The sequence below is a fragment of the Ursus maritimus genome, unplaced genomic scaffold, assembly GCF_017311325.1.
Source record: "Ursus maritimus isolate PB19 unplaced genomic scaffold, ASM1731132v1 scaffold_18, whole genome shotgun sequence".
Lineage (NCBI taxonomy): Eukaryota > Metazoa > Chordata > Mammalia > Carnivora > Ursidae > Ursus > Ursus maritimus.
Genome location: NW_024424230.1, coordinates 26807680 through 26820482, shown reverse-complemented (window position 1 = coordinate 26820482; position 12803 = coordinate 26807680). Strand labels below are relative to the sequence as shown.

The 12803-nt window shown below is 38.1% G+C and overlaps 1 protein-coding gene across 3 annotated transcripts in view; it reads left to right on the top strand.

The window, feature by feature from the left end:
- The window catches only part of CUNH18orf25 (chromosome unknown C18orf25 homolog), a 76292-nt gene that overhangs the window by 27197 nt on the left and 36292 nt on the right, over window positions 1-12803 (top strand). For all 3 annotated transcript variants that reach the window (XM_008691593.2, XM_040632551.1, XM_040632552.1), the window contains exon 2: window positions 7325-8109. In XM_008691593.2, coding sequence (XP_008689815.1) covers window positions 7395-8109 — 715 coding nt within the window. In that variant the 5' untranslated portion in view covers window positions 7325-7394. The remainder of the gene's footprint in view (window positions 1-7324; window positions 8110-12803) is intronic.

Sequence of the window (12803 nt, the reverse complement as noted above, 5' to 3'; positions counted from 1 at the left end):
ACACAGATGATCCTTCTTACACTGCCCATTTGGTTCTGTGAACTCTCTCATAATGATTTTGTTCTCTACCTCAGCCAGTTATTCCCACAGTCATACACTAACCAGTGCTTCTCGAACTATCTGTTGTGAAGGACTAGTGTGTATATATATATATATTTAAAAGATTTTATTTATTAGTGAGAAACAGAGAACTTGTGTGTGCGCATGAGTTGGGGGGAGGGGGAGAGGGAGAAGCAGATTCTCCCCTGAGCAGGGAGCCTGACATAGGGCTCGATCTCAGGACCCTGAGATCATGACCTGAGCTGAAGGCAGACACTTAACCAGCTGAGTCACCCAGGTTCCCCAGGACTAGTATATTTTTATTTCCAATACATCATTAGTGGATTTTTTTTGTTAAAATACAATTAATTAGAGTGCCTGGGTGGCTTGGCTGGTTAAGTGCCTTTGGCTCATAGTCCCAGGGTCCTGGGATCGAGTTCCACAACTGGCACCCCCTGCTTTGCCCTCTGTCTCTGCCTCTCTCTCTCTGTCTCTCATGAATAAATAAATAAAATCTTTTAAAAAATACGGTTAATTACTAGGAAGTTGAAATGCTGTTTGGTTGTCATGACAATACCAAATTGCTGTAAATCTCTAATCAATTTTCTTAATTTCTGTACTTCTCTCACTGCAGACGGTCCTTTAAGAACACCACTTTGAGTGGCACTATTTTAGATCTCATGAGTTACCAATAAATGCAACCTTTCTGTAATCTGTTTCATTCACAGTGCTCTTGGACTACCACCTTCTCTTTGCAGTTCACTCATCCCAGTTCACTCCACTGGGATGTCCATTCCATTAGACATTTTCACTTGCCCTGTACCTTCTGGTTGGTATCGTTACAGTCATTTCCTTGTATACACTTTTGTTTTTTTCTTGCACTGATCTAGTTGCTTGGTAAAACTAGAATTCTGTTTAAAACCCAACTTCTTCCTCCTTTGTGCTTGGACTTACACAGCTGAATTTCAGAGGAGAAGAACATACCTGTGTGTGCCAGTCTCACTTGAAGTTCATGCTACAACCCTTACGGTGGGCCCTTATTATTGTCTGAAAATCATATACTGTCCTTCTGTAGTGTCTTCACTTTCACAATACTTTTTCACACCCGGTCTTCTGATCAGCCTCAACACCACCTCATTCATCCTCACTCTTAATGATGACGTTGCTTTCTACTTTGAGAAATTTGTAGTCAGAGGGAACTTACATAGATTCCTTTTATGTTTATCATCAGGGCATGAAAATTAGATTGATACCTTTTGTCTTGACAATTTCTGTCTTAAGGTCTGTTTTGCCTATTAATCATAGAGATAAATAAGCTGGGGGATTATGTGGTTTTTCATTTATATAATTTTTTATTTCTTTAAATCTTTATAAGTCCCTGTGTATGGTAGATGGACATTAAACAATAACACAATTAACTATAATTATGCAAAGTGCTGTGAAAGAAAATAGGTGTGTAATCTGTATATAACAGAGATCCTATTAGTAAGGTGCCAAAGGCTACCCCAAGCAAATGATACTTATTCTGATACCTGTGCAGAGTAGCCAGCAAGACGGGGGCAGGCACAAAATGAATGTGAAAGGCCAGAGATCTGAAAAAGCTGCTCACGATACATTCTTTGTATCTGGAAGAAGTTAGGGTGTGAGTGGCCCAAGATGAAACTGGAGATGTGGGCAGAGGTTTTGAGCAGGGAAGAGCAATCACACACTACCTTCTCCCCTTAAGTTTGTGTTAATGGTTCCTACCTAGTGTGGAAATTGAGTAGTATTGCAAATTATTCTTTTTGACACTATGTAAATTATTGTGCTTAGCAGTTTTATTCTCCTCACATTTTCTGTAGCAAGTGTTACAATCCTTTTCCATTTTCACAAAACTCCAAACCTGCTCTTTTCACCTTGTATTAAACTTAACACAGTAAAACTTTGCTGACCAAGAATGAGGTCTGATATGAGGGAAACTCCCTCCAGATTTTCACAGTAGCTTCATTTAGCCTTATACTTTGTACTTTCCACTTCTTTTCAGTTAGTGCTTTCCACTTCTCTGTCTCAGAGAGGCGGTATATTGCTTCCTTTCCATGGTTTAGCTCTCCTACCTGTCCTCATCTTTTGTCATCTTAGTTTCTTAATGAACACAGGACTCATAACACAAATGCTGCATTTTGATTGTCCAGAACTGACAACCTGTTTTTAATTTATTTTTATTTATTTTTTTAAAGACTTTATTTATTTGAGAGAGAACACACACACACACACACGAGTGGGGTAGTAGAGGGGTCAGGGGGAGAGGGAGAAGCAGACTCCCTGTCGAGCAGGGAGCCTGATGTGAGGCTCAATCCGAGGACCCTGGGATCATGACCTGAGCTGAAGGCAGATGCTTAACTGACTGAGCCACCCAGGCACCCCTTTATTTTTATTTTTTTTAAAAAAGATTGATTTAGAGAGCACGAAAGAGTGCAAACGCTCGAGAGAGTGAGTGGGGGAAGGGCAGAGGGCCAGACCCTTCAAGCAGACTCCCACTGAGCTCAGGGCTTGATCTTACCACCCATGAGATCATGACCTGAGCCCAAATGAAGACAACAGTGCTTAACTGACTGAGCCACCCAGGCACCCCTGACAGCCTGATTTTTAAAATTATTGCATATAATCCTTTTTAAAGAGGAGAGAGAAACTCAGATAAGACTCAGGTTGCCTTGAACTACTCTCCTCTTGGTCATCCCCCTACTCTTGTAAAACGTTTATAAAATACTTTCTGTTTATGTGGAATCTAAAAAAACTCTTTCTAAAGACATGTTATATTTGCCTTGTAAAATATTGTTCTGCCTGCTGTATAGAGCACAGGTTGGTGGGCAGGAGAACACTGAATATATAGAGAGAGGAGATGATGATTGTTGGTTGTTCCATTGAAAAATAAATTGTGGAGGTTGTGTTTAGAGTGGTTGACAGTGGAGATGGAGAATGGTAGGCTAGAAATCTGAGGTAGGATTGATAGGAATTAGTGAATGATGGGATGCACTGAGTAAAGGAGAAGGCATTGTCAAGGATAACCCTCAGGTTTCTGACATGAGCAACTGAAGTAAGAGTGGTGCTATTTTTTAAAAAAGATTTATTTATTTATTTATTTATTTATTTATTTAAAAAATATATAGAGAGAGACAGCATGCGCACGAGCTTGCATGCAGTGTCGGAGGAACAGAGGGAGAGGGCAAGAGACTCTTAAGCACATTCTGTAGTCAGCACGCAGCCCGATGTGGGGCTCAGTCTCATGACCCTGAGATCAGAACTTGAGGCGAAACCAAGAGTCAGATGCTCAACCAACTGTGCCACCCGGGTGCCCCATAGTGGTGCTGTTTTTACTGAGCTAGGGAAGGCTAGAGAAGGAGCAGAGTGGAGCAGAGTAATTCAGAGATGAGTAATTTGGTTGTGGACATGAAGAGATTGTGGTGCCTTTGTGAAATCTAAATGCAGATGTAAATGGCTTTTTGGGTAGACTGGTATAGAGCTTGGAGAAGAGCTGAGATGGAGAGACAGAATTACTAGTATAGGGATGGTTTTGGAAACTGCATGTAGACAAGGGTTACTTTGATGGGTGTGAAAAGGACCTAGTCCTAGGACTAATAATGCCCGAGGTTTGGTAGAGGAAGTTAAGTCTATAAAGTAGGCTGAGAAGGAGCAACCAGAAGAAAGGAAACCTGGAAGCCAAAGAAAAACATTAGCTTAAGGAGGAGAGGGGAGTGGTTAAACAGAATGCTGCTCAGACATGAAGATGAGAGCCAAACTGTTGGTTGGCTTTGTATATACCGGGGTCATTAATGACCCTGGTAAGAACTGTTCTACAGGTTTAATAAAAGATGTCAGATGGGATTGGGTTGGAGGAGTATGAGAGGTAAGGAAATAGAGGCATGGAATTTAGACAACTCTCTTAATGAGGTTGTGAAAGAAGAGAGCGGTTTCTGGAGGAGATGTGAGGTTGAGGTGGTAAGTACAAGGGAGAATTTTTTCAAATGAATGAGTAAACGGATGGATGGATGATCTGTTTAAGTGTGAAAAGTTGATGAATGCCAAAGAATAATCATTAGGCTCTAGGGAAATGAAGGGGGGATTAACTGTAATATCCATGTAGAAGGGGACCACCTTTAGACTGGAGGGAAGAACAGCATGGTAGAAAATGCTGTTCTAAGAAAATAAATGCTATATGTTATATATTTACTACTACATTGTGAATTTACTGTCAAACCACGTGGTTGAGAGCCTTTTATTCCATTTATAAGATGCAACTATCATTTGATAGTTGTATCTTTTTCTACTGCCAGCTACTTCTGATTACCTCTACCAGGAAAATCCATGTTTTTTCCCCAGACTAAAACAATATATGCAGTAAATACTCTGATTTTTGGGGAAGATTACTCTGCACACATGACATCCTTCCCCCATGTGTTTAGGGTACTTTATTTTTATTCCACTGCAGGGAATTTTGTCAAAGCTTGTATTTTCACTTCCTGTGACTTTGTGTGTGTGTGTGTGTGCTTTATGAATTACGAGAAAATTCCACTACAGAGGGGAGACTGTAATAGACTTAACTGACTAAATTTGACCTGAAGAGTAGTTGGTGTCATGAGCAGAAGGGTACAACTCCCCTTTTTTCAGAAGACTTTTCAGTAGACTTTTATGTTGGAGTGGGGTTTTGAATAGGTAATACTTGTACATGGCAGTAGAATCAAGAGGTAAAAACTACGTACAGTAAAAAGATCTTTTGACTCCTGTTCTCTTATTTGCTTTCTTTCCTTGCCAAAGTAGCTGGCATTAACTATTTTCTTAAGTATCCTCCCAGAGATTCTGTACGTTACAGAGGAACTCACTTATATGTATAATTTTGTTCTTTATTTACACAAATGGTATAACGTATCTTTTTTATTCATTTAACATTATGTGTTGAAATTTGCTCCATATTAGTGTATTAAAGAACCTTTTCATCCTTTATGGCCACATTGTATGGACATATCACTATTAGCTAACTGGTGTCCTGCTTATGATTGATGCTGGTGTTTGTGATTAAAACTGCTTTTTTTAGGCAGCAGAGGTCATTGTAGATCTCAGTAAACTCTTAATGTAAGGATCTTGAAATGAAAGACAATTGAGGTGTCATACTGAAAGACAATGATAATGTCATGTTTTCTTACAAAGAAAAGCAGTCTAGATTTATTTGTCCTACCCACACAATTTATTTACTGAACAAACAGGAGTTTTATGGTCATATTAACATACTTACTTTTCCACCTGATGTTATATTACGTACTTCAAAAGGGTCCAGTGCCTCCTGCTTTCAGAAATTAATTTGAGACTTTTGATTCTTGTGCTTTATGGCTGACATTAATTTTATTTGAATATATTTCTCAAGTATTTCAGCTGTAAGAAACATTTTTATTCTGGAATATATAACATCATTCTCTACAGAAGAATCAGCTCTCGTTGTTATTTAGTTAGAAAATCTTGGTTTATTCTTCATATTTGGAGTATTTAATATCTGAATATTTTATTTCCTGTTTTGCCAGCATGCTTCAGTTACGACACTGGCTGTTCGCTGTTTTAACTTTTACTCCCTCTGTTGGCTTTCAGAGGTGTTACATTCCTTTTGGAGTGGTGTTAGGAACACCATTTATGCTTATTTTCATTTAAGTAAAAAATTAATGATATAAATACGCTTATGAAATAAGCTACATATGGGATTGTTTTACATTAGTGAATGTTTCCAGTGGCTGCGAATGTTCTGGTTTTCATGAATGTGTTGAGGAGCCTTCATCAGAACGTCTGTTTGATCAGCAGCTGAGATCAAGGCCATGAAAAAGAAAAATAGGAATATAGAGTATTCATGTTCATAGTAAGCAAAAAGTAGGCTTGGCATGTTAGATCAATAAAAGGATTTTCTGAGTATCTTCTAGTTGCCGCCTACCATGTATTACACTGACAAGTAATAGAGTTGATAGAGTGAAGTGATGAAGATGTCTGTGGCACTTGATTAGCACACCATCTAGCTCAGTGTTTGTGTCTGTTACCAGTGGGACATCATGCTAACTGCCTTCTGTAACATTACGTGTACAGAGTGAGGTATTTACTTGCTGTGCACATTCTTATCACCATCCTTTTAAAGCCAAACCACCAGTTAATGAAGTTTGCTCTGTATAAGTCACAACTCTTGTGGTTAAAGATTATGTCCTGTTTCTCCGTGATTAAGCAGAGTTGTAGCACACTGAGTAGGGGAAGGACGTTAGGTTCTAAAGTTAGCATATAGAGGCATCTGGGTGGCTCAGTCAGTTGAGCATCCAACTCTTGGTTTCTGCTCAGGTCATGATCTCAGGGTCTTGGTATCCAGCCCTGAGCTCAGCGAGCAGTCTGCTTGAGATTCTCTCCCTTTCCCTCTCCCTCCTCCTCTACCCCTCTTCCCATTCATGCTCTCTCTCTCAAATAAATAAAATCTTAAAAAAAAAAAAAAGTTAGCATATAAGGTGGAAAATGTATGTAGGGTGTTTTCTCTTAAACTCCTTAAGTCATTCATAGACTGGAGTGTACTAGGTTTTCTGGGTTCACAAAGTATTTAGTGGCTGTTTATGAAACAAAACATGTTGAAAACTAGGGTCACATTCAGCCTGATGAGAGGTATGTGGGAACTAGGAAGGACTGTGAGGAAACAGCATAGTCAGGCCTGGCCTCTTAATACGCCTGTAGAGCATCTCCTCCTGAGAGGAATAGCAGATAGGTTTGGTGCATACAATTACTTTGGGTGCTCATTTGCCAAATGCGTGTAATTGGAAGTTGTTTTTGTTTTAAATATAAGTGTGTTCATTTGATGTTACTCCACTGTAACTTCCTCTCTTTGAGGATTTGAGTATAAAAGTGATCATTCTGGTTAACTTGTTTCTGAGACTAGGTTTTTTGAAGCATTCTTTTTCATTTATGTTAAAGTCAGAACATACACATTTAACTCTGTCAGAGTTTTGAGGATCCCTTTCTTGAACAATTTAAGTTTTAAAATTGAAAATCCTTGTTTGGTTCCTTGCTGGGCTTGCAAGTTCAGTAATTGAGGATTAATATTTTGCCATTTTTAGTAGTTGTGTATGCTAGTTTTTTGATAGTACTAAGTCCTTTGAATTTGACTGTTAAGCATAGGACAGATACATTTTAAAGGCCTGTGTGATGGTAACTTTTGCTACTCATTTAGAAAGGTAAGCATGTTGTGTTGATTAAAATAATCTACCATTTCTGTTTATTGATTTTGTGTGTTTTTGTACAGGTTGCTTTCCTGTTGCATCTTTGACCTAGTTTCCTAGACTCTGCTCCATGATTTAATTTGAAAGTCTGAAATGAAGATGGAGGAGGCAGTGGGAAAAGTTGAAGAACTCATTGAGTCTGAAGTTCCAGCAAAAACATCTGAACAAGAGACAGCTAAGGAGGAAGATGGATCTGTAGAACTGGAATCTCAAGTTCAGAAAGATGGGGTGGTGGATTCTACAGTTCTTTCTTCAATGCCCTGCTTATTGATGGAACTGAGAAGGGACTCTTCTGAGTCTCAGTTAGCATCCACAGAGAGTGACAAGCCGACCACTGGCCGAGTTTATGAGAGTGACTCCTCTAATCACTGCATGCTTTCCCCATCCTCTAGTGGTCACCTGGCTGATTCAGATACGTTGTCTTCTGCAGAAGAGAATGAACCCTCCCAGGCAGAAACAGCGGTGGAAGGAGACCCTTCTGGAGTGTCTGGTGCCACAGTCGGGCGCAAGTCTCGGCGTTCCCGATCTGAAAGTGAAACATCTACTATGGCTGCCAAGAAAAACCGGCAATCCAGTGATAAACAGAATGGCCGAGTCGCCAAGGTTAAAGGTCATCGGAGCCAAAAGCACAAGGAGAGAATCAGGCTACTGAGACAGAAAAGGGAGGCTGCTGCGAGGAAGAAGTATAACCTATTGCAGGACAGTAGTACCAGTGATAGTGACCTGACTTGTGACTCAAGCACGAGCTCATCAGATGATGATGAAGAGGTTTCAGGGAGCAGCAAGACAATCACTGCAGAGATACCAGGTAGAGGATGTTTTTTAAACTGACTGTAGAGCAACCGATGGCATTTCTAAGCTGTCAGGCTCAGTTAGATGAGTGACACTTGAAAAAATCCAGGAGACCTGCAGCTCTGTGTAAATTTGAAGACTGCAGTGTGTTAACAAGACATGGCCAATTTTAAAAACCTGTTCTGAGGTTGTGCACTTTAGCACGTCAGCAGGAAAAAAAAATTTAAATGGTTAATGATAGGGACAAAATTATTTTTAAGTAATGGAATTTCTCACAAGTCTCTCTCTGTGTAACACATTACCTGAACTCCCATCATTGCCTTTTTAGCACTGCTTAGATTTAATACTCACTGTTCAGCATTATTACTAAGTAAATTCTCCTCAGGAATAGGCACTTTGCTTTATTATATAGCCACTGTACTCGAGCTTATGGCGTCTGAAATGACATGTTCTTCTATCTTCCGTTAAAGTTTTCTAGTAACTGTACCTCCTAAAACAGTAGTTTTATGAGTTTCCTCCCCGTTCAGTGCATGATAAGATAGTTATCCTTGTGCATTTTTCTAAGTTGTCACTTGCATTGGAAAGGATGCTTTTTTGCAGTATTTTCCCTTTACTCCCCTAAACTTTAAGAAGTTTGATAGAAATCTGCTTATTCTAGCTCTCATTGGCGTAAGGGTGTGTAATTTATTACATGTTTGACATATCTGCTTTCTCCATATTATCATGACTGGTACTGTGTACTACAAAGGCAGTCTTGAGATTTCAAGGTGGAAGAAACATGAGGTCTGAATGGTTCTTAATTGGTAAATTCTCATTATTGAAGAGACTCTTATGATTAGGAACATTTTATAAACTACATGGCATTTAATAGATATGACAGCATTGTTTATTGCTACATTAAAGAGGTGGAGGTTTTGGTTTATAAAATTTTATGGGTGGCTGTTCTTTCCTCCTAGTTTTCTGAAAAGTTTGTTTCTACATGTGAAGACAACATATTGCTGATATACAAAGAATATTTCAAGAAAAATCATATTGGTTAATTAAACCTGTAGCCAACCAAACTTACATAAACTCAGTAACAAGAACAATCCTATAGGTGTTCATCTTATAATAATAAAAGTCTCATCCATATATTAAGTATGACTTTTTAACAGTTAGAAATGCTTACTGTTTTAATATCTGTTGAATTTATTTGGTAGTTCCTTGTGTTAAAATTGCTGGGGAGGGGGTTTATTTGAAGTTCATCAGTTGAATGCATGAGAGAAGCAGACTTTGGGGTTGTTCTCAGGCAGGTCCTAGGTATATTTCAGTTTTGCATATAGTAATATTTTTTAAAAAGCTTGCTTAACACCTGTAAAATTGTTTGTTCATTCTTATGTCCTGTGTTCTGATCTGTTAATCAAGATCATAATGACACAGTGCTTAATTTCACTCACTAAACAGATTTTTATATAACCACCCCAATATTTTGTCTCCTTATGGAAAGGGAAAGGAAGGTGGGTGAACAAAATAGACCCAGTTATAGAGGTGGCATGAGAAATGTGTTTGTGGGCACTCTCCTGTTTGGCTTACATAGTTAGGTGTGCTTTGTTTATATTATCCAAACCTCCTTGCTAATTGACTACTTTCACCAGTGTTTAGAACTTCTAAAACACTGGTGGTCTGTTTCTTGTCTATTCTGAATTGTATACAAATCAAAACACCAAAGTAAATTAATCTGAATCTGTGATTTAATTTCTCTTGTTCACAGCATGTAGTAAGATTGTGGCTTTTGAAAGTTTGTAGAGTTTCTAAAGTAGTCCTGGAGAATCAAATGGTAGTTAAGGTGCCAGGCCACCGTATATGACTGCCTGGACTGTGCACATGCTGCACAGTTTCAGGAGGTGCTGTTCATGTAAGTGGGTGTGCAGAGCAGCAAAGATGGAACAGCCTAAGTTTAAATATTAGGAAGTTCGTTTCAATTGTCCATATTGCTACCCCTAAAAAATTGTGACATCGTGCATTTTTAATGTAATATGTATATGTCAGTTTCCTGAGTCACATTATGACTTCAGGGAAGGGGATACACTCAACCTAATAGCAAGGGCAATTGTTGAAAAGTTGTATAAATTGTAAAGATTGGATAAGTTATGAACTGACTTGAGTGCAGCAACATGGACATTCAGGTGAACTTAAACTGGATGTGCCTGACAGAATCTCTTGGATGTTGACATTTGAATCAAGCTGTTTATACAGAATGGAAATCAAGAGGAAAATTAAAAACTGAGATTCTTGCTATACTTTTTCATCAAGGTACAACTAATTTAGTAATTCAGAAAATGCTTCATTTATAAGCTTTGTCAGCAGCATAAACATTGAAGTAATTAGGCTAGATGTTCTCTTATGCCAAATTTACAATTAATGCATTTTCTTTTCTTTTTTCTTTTTTTCATTTTTATTTTTTAATGCATTTTCTTTAAGAGTGAAAATGATAGAGACTTCTGTATTCTATAGTGCATGATCATGCTTAATTGAGTTCGATATCTGGAAACAGATGTTTATGAAGAGTGTTTTTTAGTTAACAGTTAACTGACAGACAACTTATTATCCGCACTAAATCATTGTCTCCATGAGGTTTTTGAGACTGTATTGCTGTTTTAAGAATCTGTTTGGAGATATCATATCGAGATAATTCTGGCAGTTCTTGCATTTAGAGGACTTAGAGATGAGCAAAAATAGAGTATTTTGTAGTGAATATTAATGTGAAAATACTTTGTAGTGGTCTTGAGTATTCAGGGCTTTTAATCAAATATCTCCTTTATTATAGATGACCTTTTTGTACTTTTAATCACTCTTTGCAGTTTTATGGTGGGACGTCACTTCTCTGTAAAATCACTTTAAGTTGAAACTAGTTCTGTAAAGTCCGCTCCTGAAAAGAATTTTGATTTTAGTGAATATGATTAATGGACATCAGACTTCATTTAGTTCAAGAAAGTAGTTCTCTGAACAGACTCACGTCCATCAGCGTACATGGGCAACAGGGAGAAGTTTTTTCAATAACTTTTTTTTTTTTTATTTAAGATTTTATGTATTTATTTGAGATAGCGAGAGAGCAGGAGTGGGGGAGCAGAAGGAAAGGGAGATGCAGACTACCCACTGAGAAGGGAGCCTGGCATGGGCTCTGCCCCAGGACCCTGGGATCGTAACCTAAGCTGAAAGCAGAGGCTTAACCAACTGAGCCACCCAGGCACCCATAACTGTTTTTGATAAATATTTAGCATAGAGTAAACCTCAGGGTGGCTTCATCTTGTCTTGGCTATAATGACCTGCTTTGTGTGGTTTAATAGTCCACCATATAAATGCCTCTTCAGATTGAGGTTCCAAAAATAGTATCCACCTTTGTAGGTAAGGGTCAGTTTTCTTGGTGGGTTTGCATTTAGAAAATCTCATTTTGCATTTAGAAAAGCTCTATTTCGGAGAATGTCAGGGAGGCTGTTGAGGACAGCTGTCTAAGATCACCTAATTCTCAGTCCGTGTGGCCAGGTTCAGTCCCACTGAAGCCAGAATCCCAATACCCCTTACTCACCATACACATTTATGCACTGAAATGCATCCTGATAAGCTATTATCTTACCTCACAGTGTTTCTGAGGCAGAGACTTACTATGCTTCATCAATTAATTATTGTTTGAAAATGAAAAATAATTTTTTAAGTAGTAAACGCTTTGTAGAAAATTTTGAAAATAGAAAAATGTGAAGTAGAAAATTAAAATCACTCACAATCCTGCTTTTGTTAACATTTGAGTATGTTGCCTTTCATAATATGTAACAAAATTTATCACCCTATGTATACTTCTGTCTTCTTTCCCTCTTAACGTTGCGTTTTGAACATTTTGACAAAACACAATATTCTCCCTAAAATGTAAGGATTTTGAATTATTTAGCTAACTATAAGAAAAATTCCCCAATCTTGGGCCTTTGGGCTGTTTTTAGTTTTTGCTATTAGGAGAAAAGGCTATGAATACTTTAAGGCTCTTGACACATACTGTCAAACTGCTTTTTTTAAAATATATTAATTTTATTGCATCCAGGAGTTTGTGTATTCTTTCTATTGAATATTTATATTTTTAAAAAGTCTTGCTGATTTGATGGAAGAATTGTATCTTAGTGTTATTTTGCATTTCTTTGGTCACTAGTGAAGCTGAAAAATCATGTTTGGCCATTTGTTATTTTGGTAAACATTCTGTTCACATTCTTTGCACATTTTCCTCCTGCCACTTTGTTTTTCTTACTGATTTGTGAGGGTTCTTAGCCTGTTGGGGATTGAAGTACTTGAAAAATTTTTGTATTGAGCAGTGGGAATTCATGGGAGAAGACCCCAAACCCGCATCAGCAGTCCTATAAATTTTTTCCTAGATTGAATATGAAGTGGCTAAAAGCTCCACCTTCCCATTTTAAGCCTCTTGTAATCTTACTGTATTTTGGTAGCTATTTAGGAGACTCACTAAATACATCGATAACAAAACACTAAGACATAGTAATCAGGTGAGAACTGCCCATTTTCAGCTTAGTAAATGTAAACAAGGCAGGTAAAATCCATGCAGTTTTCAGTCTGACTATGGGTTAGAATCACTTGGGAGCATTTAAAACTAATGATGCCCAGGCCTCACTCCAGACCAATTAAATCAGAATCTCTGGGTATCACCCAAGGCATCATCATTTTTTCCCCAGC